Here is a 23,166-nt window from a genome sequence, read left to right on the forward strand (position 1 = left end):
GTGTACAGAAATATTGAGTGTTTTGTTCAGATGTATGTTGGTGAAGAGCTAGTAGAGAGTGTGTACAGAAATATTGATTGTTTTGTTCAGTTGTATGTTGGTGAAGAGCTGGTAGAGAGTGTTTACAGAAATATTGATTGTTATGTTCAGATGTATGTTGGTGAAGATCTGGTAGAGAGTATGTTTAGAAATATTGATTGTTTTGTTCAGATGTATGTTGATGAAGAGCTGGTGGAGAGTGTTTACAGAAATATTGATTGTTATGTTCAGATGTATGTTGGTGAAGATCTGGTAGAGAGTGTGTACAGAAATATTGATTGTTTTGTTCAGATGTATGTTGGTGAAGAGCTGGTAGAGAGTGTTTACAGAAATATTGAGTGTTTTGTTCAGATGTATGTTGGTGAAGAGCTGGTAGAGAGTGTGTACAGAAATATTGATTGTTTTGTTCAGATTATATTGGTGAAGAGCTGGTAGAGATTGTGTACAGAAATATTGAGTGTTTTGTTCAGATGTATGTTGGTGAAGAGCTGGTAGAGAGTGTGTACAGAAATATTGATTGTTAAAAACAATGTTTCTATTTTGTCCTGATTGATTTTTTTTAGAATTTAGCCGGGTTAGAACATAGTATTTCCGTATCTTGTTATCAACCTTTCTCCAGCTCATCCTCTCCCAAACCTGAACATGGAGATCTGATCAGCTCTTACATTGATCCTGATCAAAATATTTCTATTAGTACTTCTTTTAAATCTATGGAAGTTCTTGGCAGCTCTCCTCTTGAAACTGAGCAAGAAGATGATCTTGTCAGCTCTCCTCTTGGATATGAACAAGAAGATCTTCTGAGTTCTCTTCTCGATTCTGAACAAGAAGATCTTGTCAGCTCTCCTCTTGGATATGAACAAGAAGATCTTATCAACCCTCCTCTTGAATCAAAACAAGAACATCTCAATGATTTACTGATTATTACAGATGGAAAAAGCTGGGACCAGCCAGAGCTCGGTAAATACATTTGATTAATTAATTCTAACTTTTCTTAACTTTTAATTTCTCTTAATTGTTTATTAGTTTCAGGTCGGTTAGTGAACTACAGATCTAAGTTTAGTGTTGACGATATTATCAGCAGTGTTGTGACTAACTCGGAGAAGTCGAGTATGCCCGGATCCATATCCATCCTTATCAACTATGGAACGGACCACAGCCATATCCTTTATTCTACAGCTAATGCTGACCATGGCTGTGGGGTGAGTTATATAATTAACTTTACAAAGATGATTTAAGCTAATCGTATTACATTCTAAATCTTTTTTGGTTTTGTAGCATTGACCAAGGATTTTTAGAACCTTGTTTTTTCGGAACGTTCTCAGCTCTGAATAGTATACTATAATGAATGTTCTAGGATACCCAGATATGGGGTTCTATGTATAGTATACTGAGTATAATAATGTATGTTCTAGGATACCCAGATATAGGGTTCTATGTATAGTATACTGAGTATAATAATGTATGTTCTAGGATACCCAGATATAGGGTTCTCTGTATAGTATACCGAGTATAATAATGTATGTTCTAGGATACCAAGATATAGGGTTCTATGTATAGTATACTGAGTATAATAATGTATGTTCTAGGATACCCAGATATAGGGTTCTATGTATAGTATACTTAGTATAATAATGTATGTTCTAGGATACCCAGATATGGGATCCATTCTCTGAGGTTTGTCGAGATATTTATTGTGCAACAGACCTGACTCTAGTGGAGTATGAGTGTAAAGGAACACCAAGTAATGTATCCAGGTACTAGGATTTTAATCTCCAACACTTCTAATAATTAATCTCTAATATATTGCACTCCTCTTTATAGTAATTATCCTGCCTGTTTTTGTTTACATCATGAATTAATATCAGAATGTTGCAGATTTTACTGTTTTAATGAATGAACTTTCAAAATTCGAAAAATTAAATAAAATTTTGGAATGACACTTTCCAATTTTGATCATAAACCTTGCATGTGCGGTTGTTCAAAAAATCGGGCTCAATTGGATAAAAACAAACATTTAAAAAAACATTATTTCTTGCATTGATATCAAGATATCGATTTTATTATTGCCTGGAAAGAAACTTTAATCGCAATCGCAAACACTTTAATTTTCTATATCCTTTATCTTTGTAAAGAGACCCTTTTTTGGACTATTTTATCTAACAGATTTTGAAATTTCGAATTTGAAAGATTTATACGACATCAAGTTTTAAAGATATACTGTTAAGAAAATTAAAGTGTTAGGCAAGCAATCAATTTCGTCTCAATCTCCAGCTATTGAACTAGGAATAAATCCCAGAATATAAAAACAATTTAAACTTCCCAAATCTGATTTTCTAGGGATGACGTTCCTCATGTTTCCTTCCCTAGTGAGGAGATTCTGATTAACATGACCCTAGAGCTTTCTGCTAACAACAATACTCTTAGTATTGATGAGATCATTGAGATTCTCAGAACTGATTTTGCAACCACGCTTGCTCAAGATATGATTATAGATCCGAACAGGTAAATAGAAGACGACCATTGGTTTTAAATATGTTTCAGTCCAGAGGTCAAAACTGTTATATAAACTGTTATATCCACTATGACAACTTTAAAATTTTGGGGTAATGTGATCAAGATCTTGATTAATTCATTTCATCACTAAAGATTTGATCGCGGGAAAATTAGAAATGTATTAAAAAAGTATTGGGCCACCCTAAAAAATCATTTTCAAAACATAAAGATATATTGGGACGTTTCTTATTAGATATGTGTTTATTATATTAATTAGACATCCTGAAATTGGAACACCAAAAATATATGTTGGGATGAATATATGCGTTGGCTTGAATATTTAACATTAGATATGCTGTGACACCCTCTAATGAACGCTGTGATATAAAAACGTCTCCAATATTAAATACTTTTAAATTTAGATATCATAACTGCGTAAAAAGTTCTAATCTGTTCTAGTTTCTGCCTAATGAAGTGTTGTCATGCTATTATTGGAACAAAAAGAGCCAAAAAGAAAATAAAAAGAAATCAAAAAAGCCGAAAACAAAAATGTCGAAAAAAACTAAGAAAATATAAAGAAAAAAATCGATCACAGATAAAAGTGCTTAATATTTAGATTTGATTTGAAATGTATTCCTAAATATTAAAGATTATCATGACAACAATCAGAAATTCTATTATATATTCCCCCTGAAAACTTTAGAATTGTGGATATCGAGATCAATGCTTGATCTCCTCTTTTTTATTAATCTAAAGACTAATTTTATCTTAAGTAAATATCCAGGATCGAAATTGTCTAAACTGCTACCAACAAAGAGAATAAAATATATATTAGAGAGGAATTTAGACAATCCCTCGGTATGAATTTTGTCAGTCCCTTTCAGCCTGAAAGGGAGTTCAAAGTGTACAATTCATGTAAATGTTCACAAATGTTATGCAGTATAGTACATTAATACAGTAAGTTCCCTAGACTATCCATTTCAATTTCGAATTTTTTAAAACTGTTAAATAAACTTTATAATGAATTAGGTGAATAAAAAACATCATTTGATTTAAAGTTATAACGGAAAATCATCGTTTGTAAAGTGAAAGGCATATAGTATATGTGAAATGATCATTGGTCAATTATGAAACCAGCCTATTTCATAATTTGGTTTTCTTTTAATATTAATTTTAGATTTTCTATAAAATGATGTTCCAGGGCCCAAAAGTTAATATAGCACAAATATGTGAAGTACACCTGGAGTATGGAAACAGTACAACAAAATGGCCGTTTTACACTTTTTTCTAGTAAATCCCACTCTAATATATATTCTATTCTCTTTGGCTACCAATCAGGAAATGATTGTAGAAACCAAACAGCGCGAAAACTTAATTAATAAGAGAACTATTACTGGTTCGTAGACAGCAGGGATATCCAAAAGAGATGATTAAGCAGAAAATAAAAAGTGTCGAAAATGGATACAGAGATTTAGAAATCAGAACTAGGGTTATCTAATACAAAAGTTTTCAGTTCCGAGTCCTGAGGATCCTGAGAGTAACTTAAACATAAATAAATAAACATAATTTTAAAAACATGAAATGACACAAAGTAAAAAAGGATTGTTCTAGGATCACAAATATTTCCATCATCTACAAAGAGGAAGTTCATGGAATAAGTCGACAACCTGCTGAGATAGAGGTCGAGATTATATCTGCTATCTATGTCCTCAAGAAGTCCGGGATGTGGGAGGACACGGACCAGCTCTCCAAGGACGAGATGGAAGAGATCGTGTCCTCTGTTATTAACAAAACGAAGAACAAGTTTCATATTTTCGAGATTTATTTTATTATTCAGGTCAAACAAGTAACTCATTACTCGCCTCAAACTCTGATTTTTTAATCACTTTATCTTTGCAACAGAACCTAGGGGTTCAGGTTAAACGTCAGTGAGCCTTAACTTATGAACCCTTTATGCCCCTTAAATTTTTGTATTTTAGGAAATTTTATCATCATCATCATCATCATCATCATCATCATCATCATCATCATCATCATCATCATCATCATCATCATCATCATCATCATTTTTTTGGATGTTCTGTTAATCCAGGAAGGTCCACCTGATGAGAAAGGGACAGATGAGATTGTTGCTTCCATGGCAAACTTTATAAGAGAAAACTCATTTATCCTAGAGTTAGGTTCCATCACAGTCAAGGTAAATATAAAGAAAATATTTGTTTAAAGGGACTGTACAGTAATTTCAACTGACCCTGGTCCGATTTACAACGTTAAAAGCTCCGACAATGTATGGTAGTTGAACTAAGAATGTAGTATTCTGGAGAAAAATTAGAAAAAGGAAATAATTTATTTTAACATTGATTTATTGACAAATTTCTATTTAGAAATATGTTCCTTAACATTAAATTAGTTTACTGTAGAATTTTTGTTATCCCTTCAAAAGGAACAATTTATGACGGTTTTAAAAAATTGAATTTGCGCCCTTGCTAAACAAAAATGCATCTTAAAAACGTCTCATAAGTCCCAAAGGCATCCGAAGGAATCCTGAAATAATTTCTCTACAATACTGCATTCTCAGTTCAACTACTATACATTGGCGGTCACTCCCTTAATAGTTTTTATTTTTATTAGTTTGTGAGTTTGGGTGAGAAGAATGTTTACACTGAAGAACAGTTTATTGAATGGTGTAGGGACGGGGATATCAGGCAAAAATGGAAATAATTGAAATTCAAGGATTAAAAAAAAAATCATTTGCATGTTTAACCCTGTGTAGAAGGAATTTTTATGAATTTTGAAAGGAGTGCAGGTACACTGTATGGGACGAATCATGAAAAAAAATAAGAGTAGATTCTATACTTCTTTTTATCTGATGTTTTTCTTAAAGCGCAATTGACAAAAACTTAACAAAGGATAATAACCGAACAACAAATTTGGTATAATCAGGTTGTGCAGACCAGTGCACTCATACCAGCTGTTCAGCACTTGCAGAGATTTGTAAACAGATTTTTTCTCAAAATCTTTTTATAGAAAATCAGATCTAACCAAAAGTATTATAAATCTACGCATAATTTAATTTTTAATTATCAACGAGGTTTTAATATATAGAGTGATGATGTAAGCTAATCTCTTTATATTCTTTGTTATTAAACTGTCTTAAGTGTACAATCAGGCGATACAGGCAGGCAGGTTGTTAACTACCAGCCCCCTTTAATAGTATACAGGTAGGCAGGTAGTTAACTACCAGCCCCCCCTGTTAATAGTGTACAGGTAGGCAGGTAGTTAACTACCAACCCCCCCTGTTAATAGTATACAGGTAGGCAGGTAGTTAACTACCAGCCCCCCCTGTTAATATCATTGAATCCCTATTATCAGAATTCATGAACTCTCCTTTTCAGGAACTTTATGTCTGGTGAGTTTGAGATAAATATTGTGAATGAGACTCTTGATATTCTGGAGGATAAAAGATGGAATACGTTCGGAGGAGCAGGACCAGGAGGAGGAGGATCTCCCTATGATCTGGAACTCATTGCTACGATCAAGTAAACTATTTATGAAAGATATCTTTGATATTCCAAACTTTGGATCAAAAAGTCTGAAAAATTAACGATTTACATAATCAATTTGCAAAGCTATTGGCAAGTAGTTAGTGCCTTCTCAAAATTGCAGCTTTAGAATCCATATGAAAACTGGATGAATGATTTGAATTGGCCACATTTTGGTCGCAACATCGAATCCGAATGATCGAAAACATTTGATCGAAGATGAAAGTTTCGACAAAACCCAATAACAAAGATACTTAAACTATTTTTTAAATAATGCCTAAATGTGTTTGTTTCAGAAAAACCGGGAAAGTTTACCATGACAGTGATTTTATAGCAAACATACTGTTCCAGAGTAATCCTATTAATGTGATGGAAGCTAACTATAGTGGGGTAATCACTATTTGTGATAACAGGTAGATGCTAACTATAGTGGGGTAATCACTATCTGTGATAACAGGTAGATGCTAACTATAGTGGGGTAATCACTATCTGTGATAACAGGTAGATGCTAACTATAGTGGGGTAATCACTATCTGTGATAACAGGTAGGTGCTAACTATAGTGGGGTAATCACTATCTGTGATAACAGGTCGATGCTAACTATAGTGGGGTAATCAATATCTGTGATAACAGGTAGATGCTAACTATAGTGGGGTAATCACTATCTGTGATAACAGGTAGATACTAACTATAGTGGGGTAATCACTTTCTGTGATAACAGGTAGATGCTAACTATAGTGGGGTAATCACTAGCTGTGATAACATGTAGATGCTAACTATAGTGGGGTAATCACTTTATGTGATAACAGGTAGATGCTAACTAGAGTGGGGTAATCACTTTATGTGATAACAGGTATACTGGATTTGTCCCAGAAATTCGATCCAGATATATTCAAAACCAACCTGGATATTTGAATGTTATTGATTCGGAAACTTTAATCTTAATTTTCTTGCATTTTTTAAGCAGTAGATATTTGTTCTAAAACCAACTTACCATTCAGTAAAATGAACTTATGAACAATTATCAGCCTTTGATAATATTTTCATATCTATCTATATATCTATCTATATATAAATTTGGCTTGTCTGTCTGTCTGTCTGTTTGTATCCAATAAACGTCAAAACGGCTGAACCGATCGGGCCCAAATTTTTTTTGGGACATCTAGGGACCCCAGGGAAGGTTTATGAATGATTGAAATTTTAAATATTTGTCTCCATCAAAATTCGATCTCCATTAAATTTTTGAAAATTTTGAAAATCCACGAAATTTTTTGTGAAAATCCGCGAATTATTTTTGTTTTGTTTTACGATGTACACAAAGAGAACATGTTCACAATTAATTTAGAAGATGGGCGCGAAGCGCCCTCTAAGGCTAGTCTTTATAAACTTCGCTTGGTTGTTTGTTTGTATCCAATAAACGTCAAAACAGCTGAATCGATCAGGCCAAAATTTTCTGTGGGACCTTGCATGACCATAGGTAAGGTTTAGGGATGCTCAAATTACAAAAAGTTGTATCCAAAAGCTTTTGAGTTTTGTAAAATTTTAAAAATACGCGAAAAAATATTTGAAAATCCGCGAACTTTTGTTTGTTATTGTTTTATACTGTACAAAGAGAAGATGTTCACAGATAGAGCCAACATTAAAAGCTAAAATAGAGGATGGGTGCAAAGCGAGCGCCCTAAAAGCTTAGTTTCTATGAAAATTAAAATATTTTATTTTTATTTTATCAGGGCGTATATCAACGATACTTTTTGTTCCCGTGTACAATTTAATGCCAGCAGTTTTATGTGGAGTCAGGTAGAACAAATATTTTACATTTTAATTTTTATTGGTCGAAAAAGACCTTCTAGAATTTTATAAATCCTTAATAAAATTTCATAATTTTTTAATGGAACTTCATAAATTTAATTGAATTTCATAAATCTTTCATCGTATTTCATAAACTAAAGATTTTATTAATCTCTGATAGAATTTCATTTAAAATGTTTGAATCAAGAATAAAATCATATTTTTAAAAGGTAAAAGAGAAATTTTGAAAAACAAAAAAGGATTTTTTAAGGTGGCAGTAAGAATACACTTTTGTAATTTGTGTAAAATATTAAGGATGGTTCTCTTATCTATGAAGGAGGAATATTTGGTGTTAAACAAAAATATCAAAGGTAGAATGATTTGTTTAGATAATTAATTTCACTTAGAGATTAGTTTTGAAAATCAGGTTTAGATAATTTAATAAAACTTAATTTCTACAGCGAAAACTTTTTTTGCGATTTTTGCGATCTCTCATTGGTCCAGGGTAGATTTTATGTGATTTCTTATTGGTCGGACCTTTTAAAATATCCAAAACTTCATTAGTCGAAGTCCAAAGTTCCGGATTAGTGCTTCTAAAGGGATCAAATACAAAAGATCCGTGACTCAGTGAATCTTTACTTTCGAACCCATTTCCGCATTTTCCCCAACTTAAATATATCTTGACCTTGATTGTTCCGATACAGACAGCCTCCAGGATATACTGATATCTAACTAGTTTGACGTGGACATACTTTATCTAGTTAGTTTAATGTAAACATACTTATATCTAGTTAGTTTAATGTAAACATACTTATATCTAGTTAGTTTAACGTGGACATACTTATATCTAGTTAGTTTAACGTGGACATACTTACATCTGGTTAGTTTAACGTGGACATACTAATATCCGGTTAGTTTAACGTAGACATACTTATATCTAGTTAGTATATCGTATACATACTTATATCTAGTTTGTTTATCGTGATGTATTTAGATGGGAATACCGGATGACCAGGGACGGTATGATTGAAGTGTGTGTCCGGCATTATTACGAGGAACCCATGAGTATCATAATACAATATTTTCAGTGGAACTCAGAAAACTATGGAAAAGGAAGACGACTGTGAACACGAAACACGAAAGCATTATTTAGTGTACACAGATTCATTTACTTTTATCAAGCTTATGGTAAACTGTTTGCTTTAAAACAACATCAGATACACGTACATAAGATTGCTTACAATCGTCTTCCTATTACACAGTTTTATGGGTCCCAGTGTATGATTATTGATTTAATATTTTCTTACTATTTTAATAATGGTATTCTGGTGGTTAGAGAGGAGCAGATCTGATAACTTTAATAGAATCCTATCTCAGTGTTTTCCTACATATAGTTTCCATCATACTCCTAGCATTCACGCTACTTACTTACTCTATATTCGGGGTACTCAGGTACAAAATAAGTTACAAGAGGATGTTAGTGTAATTTTAAGTGCTACTTAATGCAACACTCCTGTATGCCGATAACATTAGAGCTTGATCCAATCAGGGTAAGTCATATGTTTGGTGTCTATTCTGAACCAATAGAAATCCCATGGCAGTAGTATCTATCTTTCTATATATCCCATTATCCAATTAGAGATGAATCCTTAAATCGGCGCTAAACAGTAAATGGAAATATTTACTTCTACTGAAACTGAAGTGGCATGCAAAGATAACAATGTCCAATACGGTCCCTTCAAAGCTTGGTTTGATCAAGTATGAATTAAATATCACGGTTTAAAACTTTAAATACTGAATATTTCAATTGTGGTTTCTCTACAAAAGTGACTGGTGCTTTTCTACTGCAGGAAAACATCATGGGAATAATGAGATGTAAATACTTTTAAACCTAGAATAACGACAACATCTTCCACATTATAGAACAGATAAATGCTTCAAGGGTGCCATTGTGAATCTGGCATTGCCATCTTTGCATGTAGGGTCACTTGAAATCACGCTTACATTCCCTTTTAAAGGGACTGTTCGCGAACAATTAAAGAAAATGATCGAATTATGAACTAATCAGTACTCATTTCTTGTTGTTTTCGTAAAGATAATTTTGATATATAGCTCTTGTTTTAACCCCCCCCCCCCTCAAAAACATGGCCTCCACCAAACAAAACTCGACTTTTTACTTTCAGAATTCAGTTATTGTCAAATTTTCTTGCCGAGTTTTTCTCGTGATTACGTATGTCAAATCAAAGTATTGTCCCAAGCTGTTATACCACTTTATGAACTAGGGGGAAAATGGGATTGCCAAACTCTAGTTTTTCATCACAATTTTATGCAATATTTTTTCGAGATCAATGCTTGTATAAAAAGTCTAAAAAGCCGAGGTATTCTCGAGATAAAGTCAACTTTTAAAGCTGTAAATTCTTAACTATAGTATAGTTGCGACTTCACATTAACATGCATCGGATAGATCGATTTATCATTTTTTCGATCTCTTCATTTTTTTTGCAAACATTCTCTTTAAATTATGAATTTTATTATAATCTTGTTTTTAGAAATCTTCCAGGATGCAACCTAATGTGCCTGGCCACCAGTATTCTTGTATCACAAGTAAATATTTAACAATTTTTTTAAAACTTTTAATATTTTTGTATTTTTTATTGTGAGTTCAATTTTTCTGGTTTGGTCTAAAAGTTCAAAATAATATTAATAGTTCATAATTTAACAGAAAAATTATTTTTGTGTCCTATCCTTATCCCCTGTAATGTGTTCTATGAACCTGCAGGTGGTTTTCCTAGCTGGAGAACGAAGTGAAGTTAAAGGATTAATCTGCAGAGTAGTTGCTGTCTTCCTTCACTTCACCTACCTCTCCATCTTCGCCTGGAACAACGTTATGGCCTGGGATATCTACAAAACATTCGGACAGAAAACTATTCTGTCTCACATCAGGAACAGGACATTTACAAATCAATAATTGAACATATTAAAGGGACTGTAAAGGAAAAATGAAAGGGGGTATAGGATAAAACCTGAGAATTTCAGGTTTTGAACGATATCTATCTTATGTTCCTGTCTAGAAAAATTGTGTTAAAATTATACCAAAACGTGCATATGCCAGATTTTGTATAAAAGTTGTAGTATTAAACAGATCATATTCAACAATTATGCAACCAATCTAAAAACGATTATATCTCACAGCAACCTGAAAATCTCAGGTTTGCTCCTGTTATAATGATTTAATTTTTATTTTGCATTTTTTATAGATATAATTGATAATATTATTACATTTAATCCGTATAGTCCGTGACCGTAGAACGTCACCAGTACTTTAGCCAATGACAGTGCAGTATACTGATCACGTGATTTCCGTCTGTTCCACGTGACAACGATACTGCACTGTCATATACGGACTATATATTATAATATTATCAATTATTTCTATTACAAATGCAAAATGCAAAATAATAAATGATAATATGAGCAAACATGAGATTTTCAGGCTCCTGTGGGATATAATCGTTTTCAGATTGGTTCGTAATTGTATAATATGATCTGTTTAATACTACAACTTTTATACAAAATCTGACATATGTCCGCTTTGGTATAATTTTGACACAGTTTTACAGTCCCTTTAAAGAAACTGACGTAGACCCTCTCTTCAAAGAGATTTACAGCAATGGCTGTATATTTTAAATAATTGAAATAATAAAAGAGATGCCGACATCATTGCAAGTGATCCTGCTTTTAAAATGTTACATGCTAATGATACAGGCTTCATGCTACATGCTACATGCTACATGCTGCATGCTACATGCTACATGCTCGATTAACAGCTGAAACTTTTGTCTAAAAAATGAAGAGGAAGATACCATTGCTATCCTATCACTAAAAGAGAATTCTGTAAAGGAATTGAGACTTTGCCACAAACTCCTATTTACTAATCCCTATATCTTTGCAACCCAATAACGTAGACCTTAGATTTTTCAAACTATGAATTCTGTCAAATCAAATAATCTAAGTTAAAAATATTAAAAGTTTCGGGCATCCGGTTGCAAAGATACAGGGATTAGAAAATTTGAGTTTGTGGCATAGACTCAATTCCTTTCCTGCAATAAATCACTTTTACAGAGAAACCGTCATTCTAAAAATTAAAAATGGAAAAATAAGTATATTTTCAACAAAGATTTGAAGAAACAGTTCACGCAAATTTAACAGTTCAGTCAATATCCCAGCAAACTGTGATATTCGTTCACCATTTGACCTATTAAAAGTCGTTTTTTTTGCCTCTTCTGTTATATTCGTTTTTAATTTACAATGTTTTTAATAATGTTTTTGTCCAGATCTAAAAGAGAACATCTTCCCCAGTATATGACCTATGCGTACGGTATTCCACTCTGCATTGTTATATTTAGTGTGACCATAGAGTACACTGACATGTTACAAAATTTCTCTATTGGATACGGAGTTGAAAACTGCTGGATAGGTAACAGAACTATTTTATATTTTAAGTTCTATTTTTCACTCAAAGAGATTGTTAAGGTAGAATGAAAGGGGGTATTTTGGTATAACTTTGACACAGTTTTATGTCAATTTCTCGAGACAGGGATATCGGATAGAACTAATATTGGTTGCGATCAACTCCTAAAATGTTTAGGCTTGATCCAATACCCCCTTTCATTTTACCTGAATAGTTCTTTTAACTATTGCAGGTCGGAAACAGGCGACCTTCATATTTTTCTGTTTACCCATGCTCTTCGTTGTACTCACGAACAGCGTGCTCTACGTCCTGACTGTGATCAGCATCAACTACGTCTCCTCCGTGGTAGAGTCCGTGAAGCACAAGGACCGGGGGAAATCTGATCTGTTCATCTATATCCGTATCTTCAGTGTACTCGGCTTCACCTGGATCTTCGGGATAATCGCGTTCTTCTTCCAAGAAGAGTGTGTTCTTAAAAGAATTATTGTTTTTCTTTTTGTAATATTCAACGGAGTTCAGGTGACATAACCACGGGCAGCGGTAGTAAATTTGAATTTCCGAGCCGGGTCAACCTTTCCGATCAAAGTAATTGTACTGTATCGCCCTGACATCGGGTAATTAAAGCAGGCACTAAATAGGACTAGCCGGTGTAATAAGGTTGACGCAGTCAGACTTTAGGTTGAAATTACTTTTACTAAATGGTCAGGGGTGCGTGTAACAGTGATTCATAATGTGCAGAGTCTCAGGCAATTAAAAATCTATCAGCATTTTGCCAATTAGTTCTTAAAAACTATAACAAGATTGTTGTATTTCTTTAATGAAAAATGTACGTGTCTAGGATTAAACAAAGGTATGTCGAGTTAGTTAGTAAGAGATAAAAACAAAGGTTTTGAAAATTGATGCCTAATTTTCATAATTGCATGGATCTCACACGCACCTCTGACCCTTTAGTAAAAGTAAATTCAACCTAAAGTCTGACCGCGTCAACCTTGTTGCAAGGCTATTCCTATTCAGTGTCTGCTTTATTTACCTAATGTCCGGGCGATACAGTACAAACTGGGACCGGAAAGGTTGACCCGGCTTGGAAATTTAAATGTACTACGGCTGCCCGTGCTCATTGACATACTGTAGTGATCAGAAAACAGTTGTCTTTCATTCTTTTTATTTCTAAATGTCACTGAACATTTTGTAATTTTTTACTGATTTCTTTCTTTAAATGTGCTCAGAGAAAGCTTGATCTCGATATCCAATGTGTTCACTTTTAAATTTTTTAATCAATGCTTGATCCGTTTATAAAGTTCTCCTATTAGGATGAGAACAAGGCTCAACATTGAGCCTTAAATTCCACTAATACCAACTAATGTCGGATTTATTTTCATTTGGCCTAACTCCGTAAGTCGAGCCAAAGTTTTTAAATCGCGGGCTCAGGACACTTATAGACATATATTACAAATTACATAATCTTCAGCGATATCTCTTAATTAAAAAAGGGAAACGACTTAAATAATTCGACTGTTTTCTGGTTAATACTGTGCCTGTATACATTTTTAAACTTGCGTTAATGTTGGTGTAAGTGTTACTCTAATTATCTGCATTGTGTAAATATATGTATATAACACGAGGGTTGTGTACACAGCTAATATAGGCTTTTAAACATACTTGCTTTATCTTCTATAGCAAGGGGGAGGGGGTTCAGTTTACCACAGGCATCTTATATTCTCATATTTCAAAAATATTCAATCTTATTTAAAGGGAGTGACCGGCTATGTAAGGTAGTTGAACTAAGTATGCAGTGTTGTGGAAAATTTCTTTCCGATTCAATTGAGACATATTGAACTAATTAAAGATCTGTAAATCCTGTTCCTGAGCGCAAATTCAACGTTCAAAACTCCTACTTTGGGGATAGATACGTTTTCAAAATCGGTTTTTTTAAATTACTAAATAACGACGACGAAAAATAAAGTAAAAATCATACAGTAATCTAATAAGATGGTTGGGAACATATTTCTCAAAAGAAATTTGTCAATAAATCAATGCTAGAATAAATTATTTCGTTTTTATTATTATATTGAATTTCTAATTTTCTTTGAATTTATTCGCAGATTTCGTCAAATTCTTCAAATGTCGTCTTTTCAATAATAATTCCAGAAAACCACACGGAAAATGAGGAACCCTTTCAGGACTAAAAATAAATTTAAATAAATATATTATATTTATTTTAATTATAACGGTTATTTTTATTTTTTTAACCTGTTCCAATACATGACGTCTGTATTTTATTGAAGAACTTTTTACACTTTATGTCATCGTTATTTAATAATTTAAAAAAAAATAATTCTGAAAACGTATCCACCCCCAAAGTAGGAGTTTTGAACGTCGAATATGCGCTCAAACTCAGGATTTACAGATCTTTAAAAAGTTTAATATGTCTTAAATGAATCCGAATTAAGTTTTCCACAACACTACATACTCAGTTCAACTACCTTCCATAGCCGGTCACTCCCTTTAAAAACAAGCTTGAGAACCCAGCTTTGCCTGGAAACTAAACTATAATTATAAAAGTCAATCCACTCACATTAAAATTTTCAAACATATCCGTAGTTCTGCCGAGTTCCACAAAATTTGAGACAAATGTGTTAGACCTTCCTGTGTCATGTTCGGACACACACACACACACATATAGATTACTTTCAATCTTATTATAATATTACAGGGTGTCAGCTAATTAATGTTTGTTTACAGGGAGTGTTTTTGTTTGTTGTTTTTACAGCAAATGTACGAGTATACAACCTGTATATTCAGCTTTTTCACAGGATAAAGGATAGATTTTCTCTGGAGAGGGAAGTCAGGTGAGAGGTTTAACATATAGGGATAAACAGAAAATTGTAGAATAAAAAGACGACATTAAAGCAATACTGAAGTACATTAGATGCTGTTACAACGCAAATAGCTTTACTAGTAAGTTATTAATCAATTGTTAAGTGCAATGGATCTGTTTACATTGCACAATTGCTGAGTCTCATGTTCCTTGTACTATTTAAGTTCATAACTTGAGTCTAAAAGTCGACTTCCTATACCAGAGTTTTCTTGTTATCCCTATAGAAGTCAGGAGTTTTTAGCTAAGAAGTATTTTTAGTTGCAAGTTAGTTAAGGAGTCTTTTTAGCGATAAGTTAGTTAAGAAGTTTTTTTCACATAGAAATTAGTTGAGAAGATTGATACAAAGTCATTATCAGTGACGTTAAGATGTCCTTTACAGAGAAGTTTGGTAAAAAAGTCTTTTAAGTGAAATTAGGGGATAGGTATGGAAAGTTAGGTCAAAAGAAAGATAGTTGAGAAGTCTTTTAAAGCTAAGTTAGTTAGGTTGTTCGTAAGTTTAGTAAGAAGTCTTTTACAAAGAAGTTAGATGAGAAGTCTTTCATAGAGAAGTTAGATGAAAGTTTTTAACGGGGAAGTTAGTTGAGTATTCTTTAAAGGAAAAGTTGAATGAAAAATCTTTTAAAGTGAAGTTAGCTTAGAAGTTTTAAAAAGAGAAATTAGTCAATATTCTTCAACTCTTCAACTGACAAACCAGGAGGGAAGTCTTTAACCAGGAAAATAAGTCTAAAGTCTTTTACAGGGAAGTTAGGTAAGAAGTCATTAACTAGGAAGTTAGGTGAGAATTTAAGTTAATTGTCTGACTAAGAACAAGAAACATTAAGTTTTAAGTAGCTCAAAAGACATAAAAAGACAAGTTTTTCTTAGTTAATATTTTTAAAAACTATTTATACAATGAAGTCGTTCTTTTATACGAAATTAGAGTAAATAAAATAACTTAATGATTTCTATTTATTTTAGAGAAAGAGTAAAGTCCCAAATTCAAAGGAATAGGAATGAAGTTCAATTTTCTATTTCTGACAAATCAGACGACAATCCGATCAAAACAGGTTTTTATAAATTAAATTAAAAAAATGTTTAAATATAAAATGTTGTCCATAAAATGTGAACTAGAAAGACGACAGCATATTTAAGCAGTTGTGTTTTATAAAGCAATAATTTTACCAATAAACTGTTTCATGTTCATTGGAAGTCGTCTTCATATTCCATAGTTTTGTGGGTCTCATTTTGCAGAAATGAGTAATTGAGATTAATCTAATTTTCAGTCTGTGAGTCCATGTCCCCGAATCCTTGCAGCGTTGATATCTCTAGATTATGGAGCTGGTCATCACACTCTATTCGGTCAAAATCCTTTAATTTGTTTCACAAATATTTTAAACTTTGACATCATCACGTGACAATAGTTTTAAAAAATTCAAATACTTGTTCCAAATCAGTTTAGATCAATATAACATATAGAAATTGATTTTATGTAGCGACAAGATTAAAACCCCAAAATACCAAATAATGTCCAAAAAAGAATCAATAAATTTTGTATTTGATTATTGTGGTAGGTTAAGAATGAGGAAAACATCAAATGAAAGTATGACAAGTACAGCTACAACATCATCATCATGTACCACATGTACAACTACAGGATCAGAGAAAGGGACTCCAACAACAACTAGGTAAAGTGGCTATTGTACAGAGTATTGTACAGTGTATTGTACAGTGTATTTTTAAGGTTCAAACTTTTCATTTTATATTTCCATTCACTATAGAATTTAACCGTACAGTGAACGATTTTTTTAAAGTTCCTCTGTACATTTTAAAGGTTAGCTGTACTTTACTGTAAACTTTACGCTATACAATCTAAACTTCGACCGTACATTCTAAAGTTTTCCTGTACAATTTTGAAGTTCAACGTACTTCTATAACTTTACTGAACATTTTGAAGTTCTATTTTACAATCAAAAGCTAAATACTTTCCCTTAAATTAACCATACCCGGAGATTGAATTGATAGGACATTAAATTTGTTGTTTCTTATGTGTAAAAAAAATAAAGAAATACTTCGGAACCCATAAAAGAGGTTGAATTGTTCGACTCAAGTTACACTTTTATATAGTATTATTAACATGAAACATGTGCAGTGCTCACAGACCCATTTTACTTACATAGTTTAGTTTTAAGCTATTTGAAAAAAACAATTTGCCATATTACAGTATTATGGGTCGCTCTTAATTTAGACATGGCCCTGCTGCCTTCCTTGGTGATGTACGAATCGATGAACTTGAGGAACCCTTTGATAGCTTTGATGAGAGCGATGCATAAGTGTATGTACCAATGTGTATTATAGTACATACCATGTACATAACATAACAGATAAAACAGAATAAAATATATTTAAATTCTGTCGTTTGAGCGAGGGGAAGTACAGTCATCATAATTTTACTGTTTTATTTTTATACTCTCCACACTTTAGAGTTTTCGAAACCATTATTTCTTTTTCTGGTTTTTAGTTTATTACACCTTTACAACCTTACAGCCATTGTATTTTATAATCAGGGTTTTCCATTTTTATGGTTTAATGGTCGAGCTAATATTAACTCATTCATATCACAAAATTTGAATTTAATTAATATACTTTTATTGAACTCGGAGTTTTGGTTTTCATCACACAGCAAGAAATTTGACAATTGTTTCTAAATCTTAAACGATTTCATGAATATTTAGGAAACAAATCCATTTTTGCATCTTTATTAAAAATGTGATTTTTGGGATTATTTTCATTCATCTTTTTCCGTTAATGTTTGATTTTCTTTTCAATATTTACAGCAAACAAACCTGTAATATTTTGGCAGCTTTTATAAATTTTAAAACTAATTCTAAGTCAAATCCACTTCAACATGCCTTCAAATATTTAATTTTATAGGTCTTAAAAGAAATGTGTAACCTTCTTTTTATAGACAAAGGTTCCTAATGCACTATTCTGATAAATGGTGAAATTACAAGTTAAAATATATTGTCAAAAATATGATTCAGTGACTGTGAGAATTGTGCTAGGGACGTACATTGACAAATATATAGTCCAAGAACAGAAACTAGGATAGTATCTATGGTTCCATGCTAGAACAGAAACTAGGATAGTATCTATGGTTCCATGCTGGAACAGAAACTGTCTTTCGTCAGAAATCAGACAATGCTGGAAAGAAAAGTTAAAAACTTTTGCGGATTTTTTTCTTTTTGCAAATTTATATTATATTATAATATGTTATTTTATTAAAGGCAAAACAATACACAGAACCAATCAAATAAATCTATTATTCATTATTTAAGAAACCAGGACCAAAGGAACTGGGGTTTTCTAGTCCCTATACCTTGGGTACCTGATGGTGAAAACCATTGATATTTCTAACTAAAGCTATTATTTGACCTGTCAGAATTCAAGGATTAAAAAAATCTGAGTTTGTAGCAAAAAATTCAGTTCCTTTATAATAAGTTTTCTGGTAAATACTGAAATGAGAAATTAGTGAATGCATATGATGAGAAAAAAATAGAATGAGGTTTATTAAATAAAAAGAGAAAAGTAGATCTAGATAATAAAAGCCAGAATAAAAGAATGGAAAGTATGAGTCTAGTTTATCTTTGCGTTTAATCTTTATGAGTATATACGGAAATATTTTTAGATCAAACTGCTATATTATGCAGACCAAAACCAGATAAACTTGCATACATACAATCTTAGAAAATATACATTTTAGAATTAAAACAGCTTAAAATTTTTGACGATTTTAAGTTTTCAAGATGTTTGTGATGTATTCGTATAAACAAGATATTCTGATCTACCAATGTCTTTTAGATACAGATTTAAAATGCTTTAAAATACTTTCCTGTCCTTCCATACCCTAATATTCTCCGTCCTATGAAACCCCTGTAGTCTCCGTACTATGAAACCCTTGTATTCTCCGTCCTATGAAACCCGGTATTCTCAGTCCTATGAAACCCCTGTATTCTCCGTCCTATGAAACCCCTGTATTCTCCGTCTTATGAAACCCCTGTATTCTCTGTCCTATGAAACCCTGTATTCTCCGTACTAAAAAACCCCAGTATTCTCCGTCCTATGAAACCCCTGTATTCTCCGTCTTATGAAACCCCTGTATTCTCCGTCTTATGAAACCCCTGTATTCTCCGTCCAATGAAACCCTGTATTCTCCGTACTATGAAACCCCTGTATTCTCCGTCCTATGAAACCCCTGATATTTTCTGTCCTTTGAAACCCCTGTATTCTCCGTCCTATGAAACCCCTAATATTCTCCGTTCAATGATACCCCTGTATTCTCCGTCCTATGAAACCCCTGTATTCTCCGTTCTATGAAACCCCTGTATTCTCCGTCCTATGAAACCCCTGTATTCTCCGTCCTATGAAACCCTGTATTCTCCGTACTATGAAACCCCTGTATTCTCCGTCCTATAAAACCCCTGTATTCTCTGTCCTATGATACCCCTGTAATCTCTGTCCTATGAAACCCTGTATTCTCCGTACTAAGAAACCCCTGTATTCTCCGTCCTATGATACCCCTGTATTCTATGTCCTATGGCACCTCTCATTTTCTCCGACCCATGACACCCCTGATATGGTTTCTAGTCTAAGCTACTCTGTAAGATATATGCTTACTCCTCCCCTTGGAAATGAAACAATCTGATTTAATTGCTCGAGCTCCATGATTTTGATATAAAGCAACACATAGCTGATCAAACTCTACAGGGTGCCCAGACATTAGTACCCCCCTTGGAAACCAGAGTTCCCAGACTTCTTGGGGTGTCCAACATTTAACTGCACTTCATTTATAAAGATAGTTCACAATCTACAAATAGTCTTCATCATTTCAACAATATTCATCATTTCAACAATCTTCATCATTTCAACAATCTTCATCATTTCAACAATCGCCACAAACTCTACTTTTCAAATCCATTTAGCTTTGCTTTAATATTTAAAACTTTGACTATTTCATCCACATTTCATGCTTTGAAATATCTAAAGTCTACAACATCAGGTTGAGAAGATATAAGGGTTGGAAAATCAGAGTTTGTGCCGATTAATTAGTTCTTCAGCATATCTTTTTTTTGTTTTTGTTTTCTGAAAGAAAAAAACTAAATACATAAATACATCTTTAGCATACAGAGGCCTGACCGTTTACCCTCTTTCCTGTACTAGCCGTTGCGCTTATTTTAGGCTTATAGCTGCAGTGCTCGGCTCAGAAATTGTCTAAACCAATCTTAATCCAAAATATTAGTAAACAATATATTTTTAGTTTAAGTCATTTCTTGAAGATATAATGTGTGTGTGTATTTAATGGTGTGTGTGTGTGTGTTTGAGAGAAGATAGTTGCAGATTTGTGATATTTATATTTTAGCTGAGCAGCAATTGAGACAATTTATTGAGACTCTTTTACATAGAAATGGGAATATCCACCCAGTTTCTATCCAAGAGAATATATCTAGGAAACTCAAGGATTTTACTTCTCTCATCTCTTCTTAGATAATCCTTTTCTCTAATATCATCTCATTTCTTCTCTTCTCTTCTCATCTCTTCTCATCTCTTCTCATCTCATCTCTTCTCATCTCTTCTCATCTCATCTCTTCTCATCTCTTCTCATCTCTTCTCATCTCTTCTCATCTCTTCTCAACTCTTCTCATCTCTTCTCATCTCATCTCTTCTCATCTCTTCTCATTCCTTCTCATCTCTTCTCATCTCTTCTCATCTCATCTCTTCTCATCTCTTCTCATCTCTTCTCATCTCTTTTCCTCCTTTTATATATATTTCCCCAACTAAAAATATTCCAATATTTTTGTTTACCCATATGATGTGTCTGCACAGACAACATTTATTTTTCTCCCTGTTTTTCTATCTCTTCCCCCTCCCCCTAGCCCTACCTCCCCCCCCCTCTCTACCTAGATATGTACACTGTACAGTTGGCCCATATATCAATCAACTGTCAAGTATTCCCAATCGGAAGACTCTGACTATCTCTGCATTGAATAAATATGCCAAAATAGGAGAAATAAAAAGAAAACTGAAGACCATTGCGGAGAAAATATAAAAATATCTTGATGGATAATTATTTTTCAACGATTTACATAGTTTGATTCTAGATATGATAATGATTATAAAAGGTTTCATGTAAATATCATGAATCGTGAAAATCACGTGAATCTATTGAGGAACAAAATGTCGTGTAAAACACGTAACTTTGAATAGACCTAGGATAATGTTTATAAAATCATGCAAATATTTCCTGCGCCTATCTTTACTGCTTGCAAAACCCATAAACTGATAAATCTAAGGTTTTAAGTTTAGAATCTGCAGGTTCGGGTTGGATGGGACGTTTACTCCGAGTAGGCAGGTTGGTACGGATACCCGGAATATCCAATCTTTACGATCCACGAAGAATATAATTTGAAGGAGAGAAGGTTGATAAGTTATGGAACGATAAACACGCCCCAAATATCAAGCAGAAAGATTTGTTGCAATGTATTATACATAAACTCTGGAGCTTAATTTTATGGATATTTTAGTCTAAACCCTGGGAGAGTGAATTGAGGATCAGATAGGAAGATATTTTCAGGTTTTAATGTATTGCTACATATATCCAAATATTATGCTCCATATATATATATATATATAGCTCCCTACAAACCTTTCTCATTATAGACAACTTCATTCAAACCTTGCATATTTACCACTCCCTCCAAACCTTTCTCATGGACCACTCCATTCCAACCTTTCATATTTACCACTCCCTCCAAACCTTTCTCATTATAGACAACTTCATTCAAACCTTTCATATTTACCACTCCCTCCAAATCAATCTCATGGACAACTTCATTCAAACGTTGCATATTTACCACTCCCTTTAAACCTTTCTGGTAGACAACTCCATTCCAACCTTTCATATTTACCATTTCCTCCAAACCTTTCTCATAGACCGCTCCATTCCAACCTTTCATATTTACCACTACCTCCAAACCTTTCTCATTGACAACTCCATTCCAACCTTTCATATTTACCACTCCCTCCAAACCTTTCTCATAGACAAATTCCTTCCATCCTTTCATATTTACCACTCCCTCCAAACCTTTCTCATGGACAACTTCCTTCCAACCTTTCATATTTACCACTCCCTCCAAACCTTTCTCATGGACAACTTCCTTCCATCCTTTCATATTTACCACTCCCTCCAAACCTTTCTCATGGACAACTTCCTTCCATCCTTTCATATTTACCACTCCCTCCAAACCTTTCTCATAGACCGCTCCATTCCAACCTTTCATATTTACCACTCCCTCCAAACCTTTCTCAAAGACAACTTCCTTCCATCCTTTCATATTTACCACTCCCTCCAAACCTTTCTCATGGACAACTTCCTTCCATCCTTTAATATTTACCACTTCCTCCAAACCTTTCTCATAGACCGCTCCATTCCAACCTTTCGTATTTACCACTCCCTCCAAACCTTTCTCATGGACAACTTCCTTCCATCCTTTCATATTTACCACTCCCTCCAAACCTTTCTAATAGACAACTTCATTCCAACCTTTCATATTTACCACTCCCTCAAACCTTTCTCATAGACCAATTCCTACAAATCTTTCTCGTCAACCCTCCCACCAATCTTTCTCATGAACCAATCCATCCAAATCTTTCTCATAAACCAATCCCTCCAAAACTCTCGTATCCATCCAAATCTTTCATATCAACCAATCCTATCAAGCCTTATTTATCACGCAATCCCTCCGAACCTTTCATATAAACCACTCAATCCAACCTTTCATATTTATAAACTCTACACCTTTTTCTTTCCCATTAGAACATTTTTTATAGTTTTCCTCCTACTTTTCCACTCTTTTTCTCACTGTCATTTTTCTTAATCCTGACAACCTTTATATGGTTTGCTTATTCTAAAGTTATCTTTA

General features: G+C 33.3%; 2 protein-coding genes across 3 annotated transcripts; one reads left to right on the plus strand and one right to left on the minus strand.

The window, feature by feature from the left end:
• The first annotated feature begins 606 nt into the window (after positions 1–606).
• On the plus strand, positions 607–17,597 carry LOC111708774 (uncharacterized). Of its 2 annotated transcripts, none has more exons than XM_023482244.1 (22): positions 607–996; positions 1,063–1,238; positions 1,684–1,793; positions 2,377–2,541; positions 4,144–4,369; positions 4,625–4,729; positions 5,164–5,237; positions 5,928–6,071; positions 6,371–6,487; positions 7,805–7,871; positions 8,178–8,233; positions 8,857–8,917; positions 9,199–9,314; positions 10,412–10,466; positions 10,642–10,805; positions 12,197–12,339; positions 12,566–12,852; positions 15,076–15,182; positions 16,169–16,257; positions 16,474–16,549; positions 16,762–16,875; positions 17,436–17,597. In XM_023482244.1, the coding sequence occupies exons 1-22, from the start codon at positions 750–752 to the stop codon at positions 17,518–17,520; spliced, it is 2,784 nt and encodes a 927-aa protein (XP_023338012.1). In that variant the 5' UTR covers positions 607–749; the 3' UTR covers positions 17,521–17,597. The 2 variants fall into 2 exon arrangements, with proteins under 2 accessions (XP_023338012.1, XP_023338013.1); XM_023482245.1 differs by having other exon boundaries at positions 1,069–1,238.
• A 4,285-nt stretch (positions 17,598–21,882) lies between these two features.
• Positions 21,883–22,740, minus strand: LOC111708768 (collagen alpha-2(IV) chain-like). Its single transcript, XM_023482236.1, has one exon. The coding sequence runs from the start codon at positions 22,738–22,740 to the stop codon at positions 21,883–21,885; it is 858 nt and encodes a 285-aa protein (XP_023338004.1).
• Between the last annotated feature and the right edge of the window lie 426 nt (positions 22,741–23,166).

This window comes from Eurytemora carolleeae, unplaced genomic scaffold (genome assembly GCF_000591075.1).
Source record: "Eurytemora carolleeae unplaced genomic scaffold, Eaff_2.0 scaffold601, whole genome shotgun sequence".
Lineage (NCBI taxonomy): Eukaryota > Metazoa > Arthropoda > Copepoda > Calanoida > Temoridae > Eurytemora > Eurytemora carolleeae.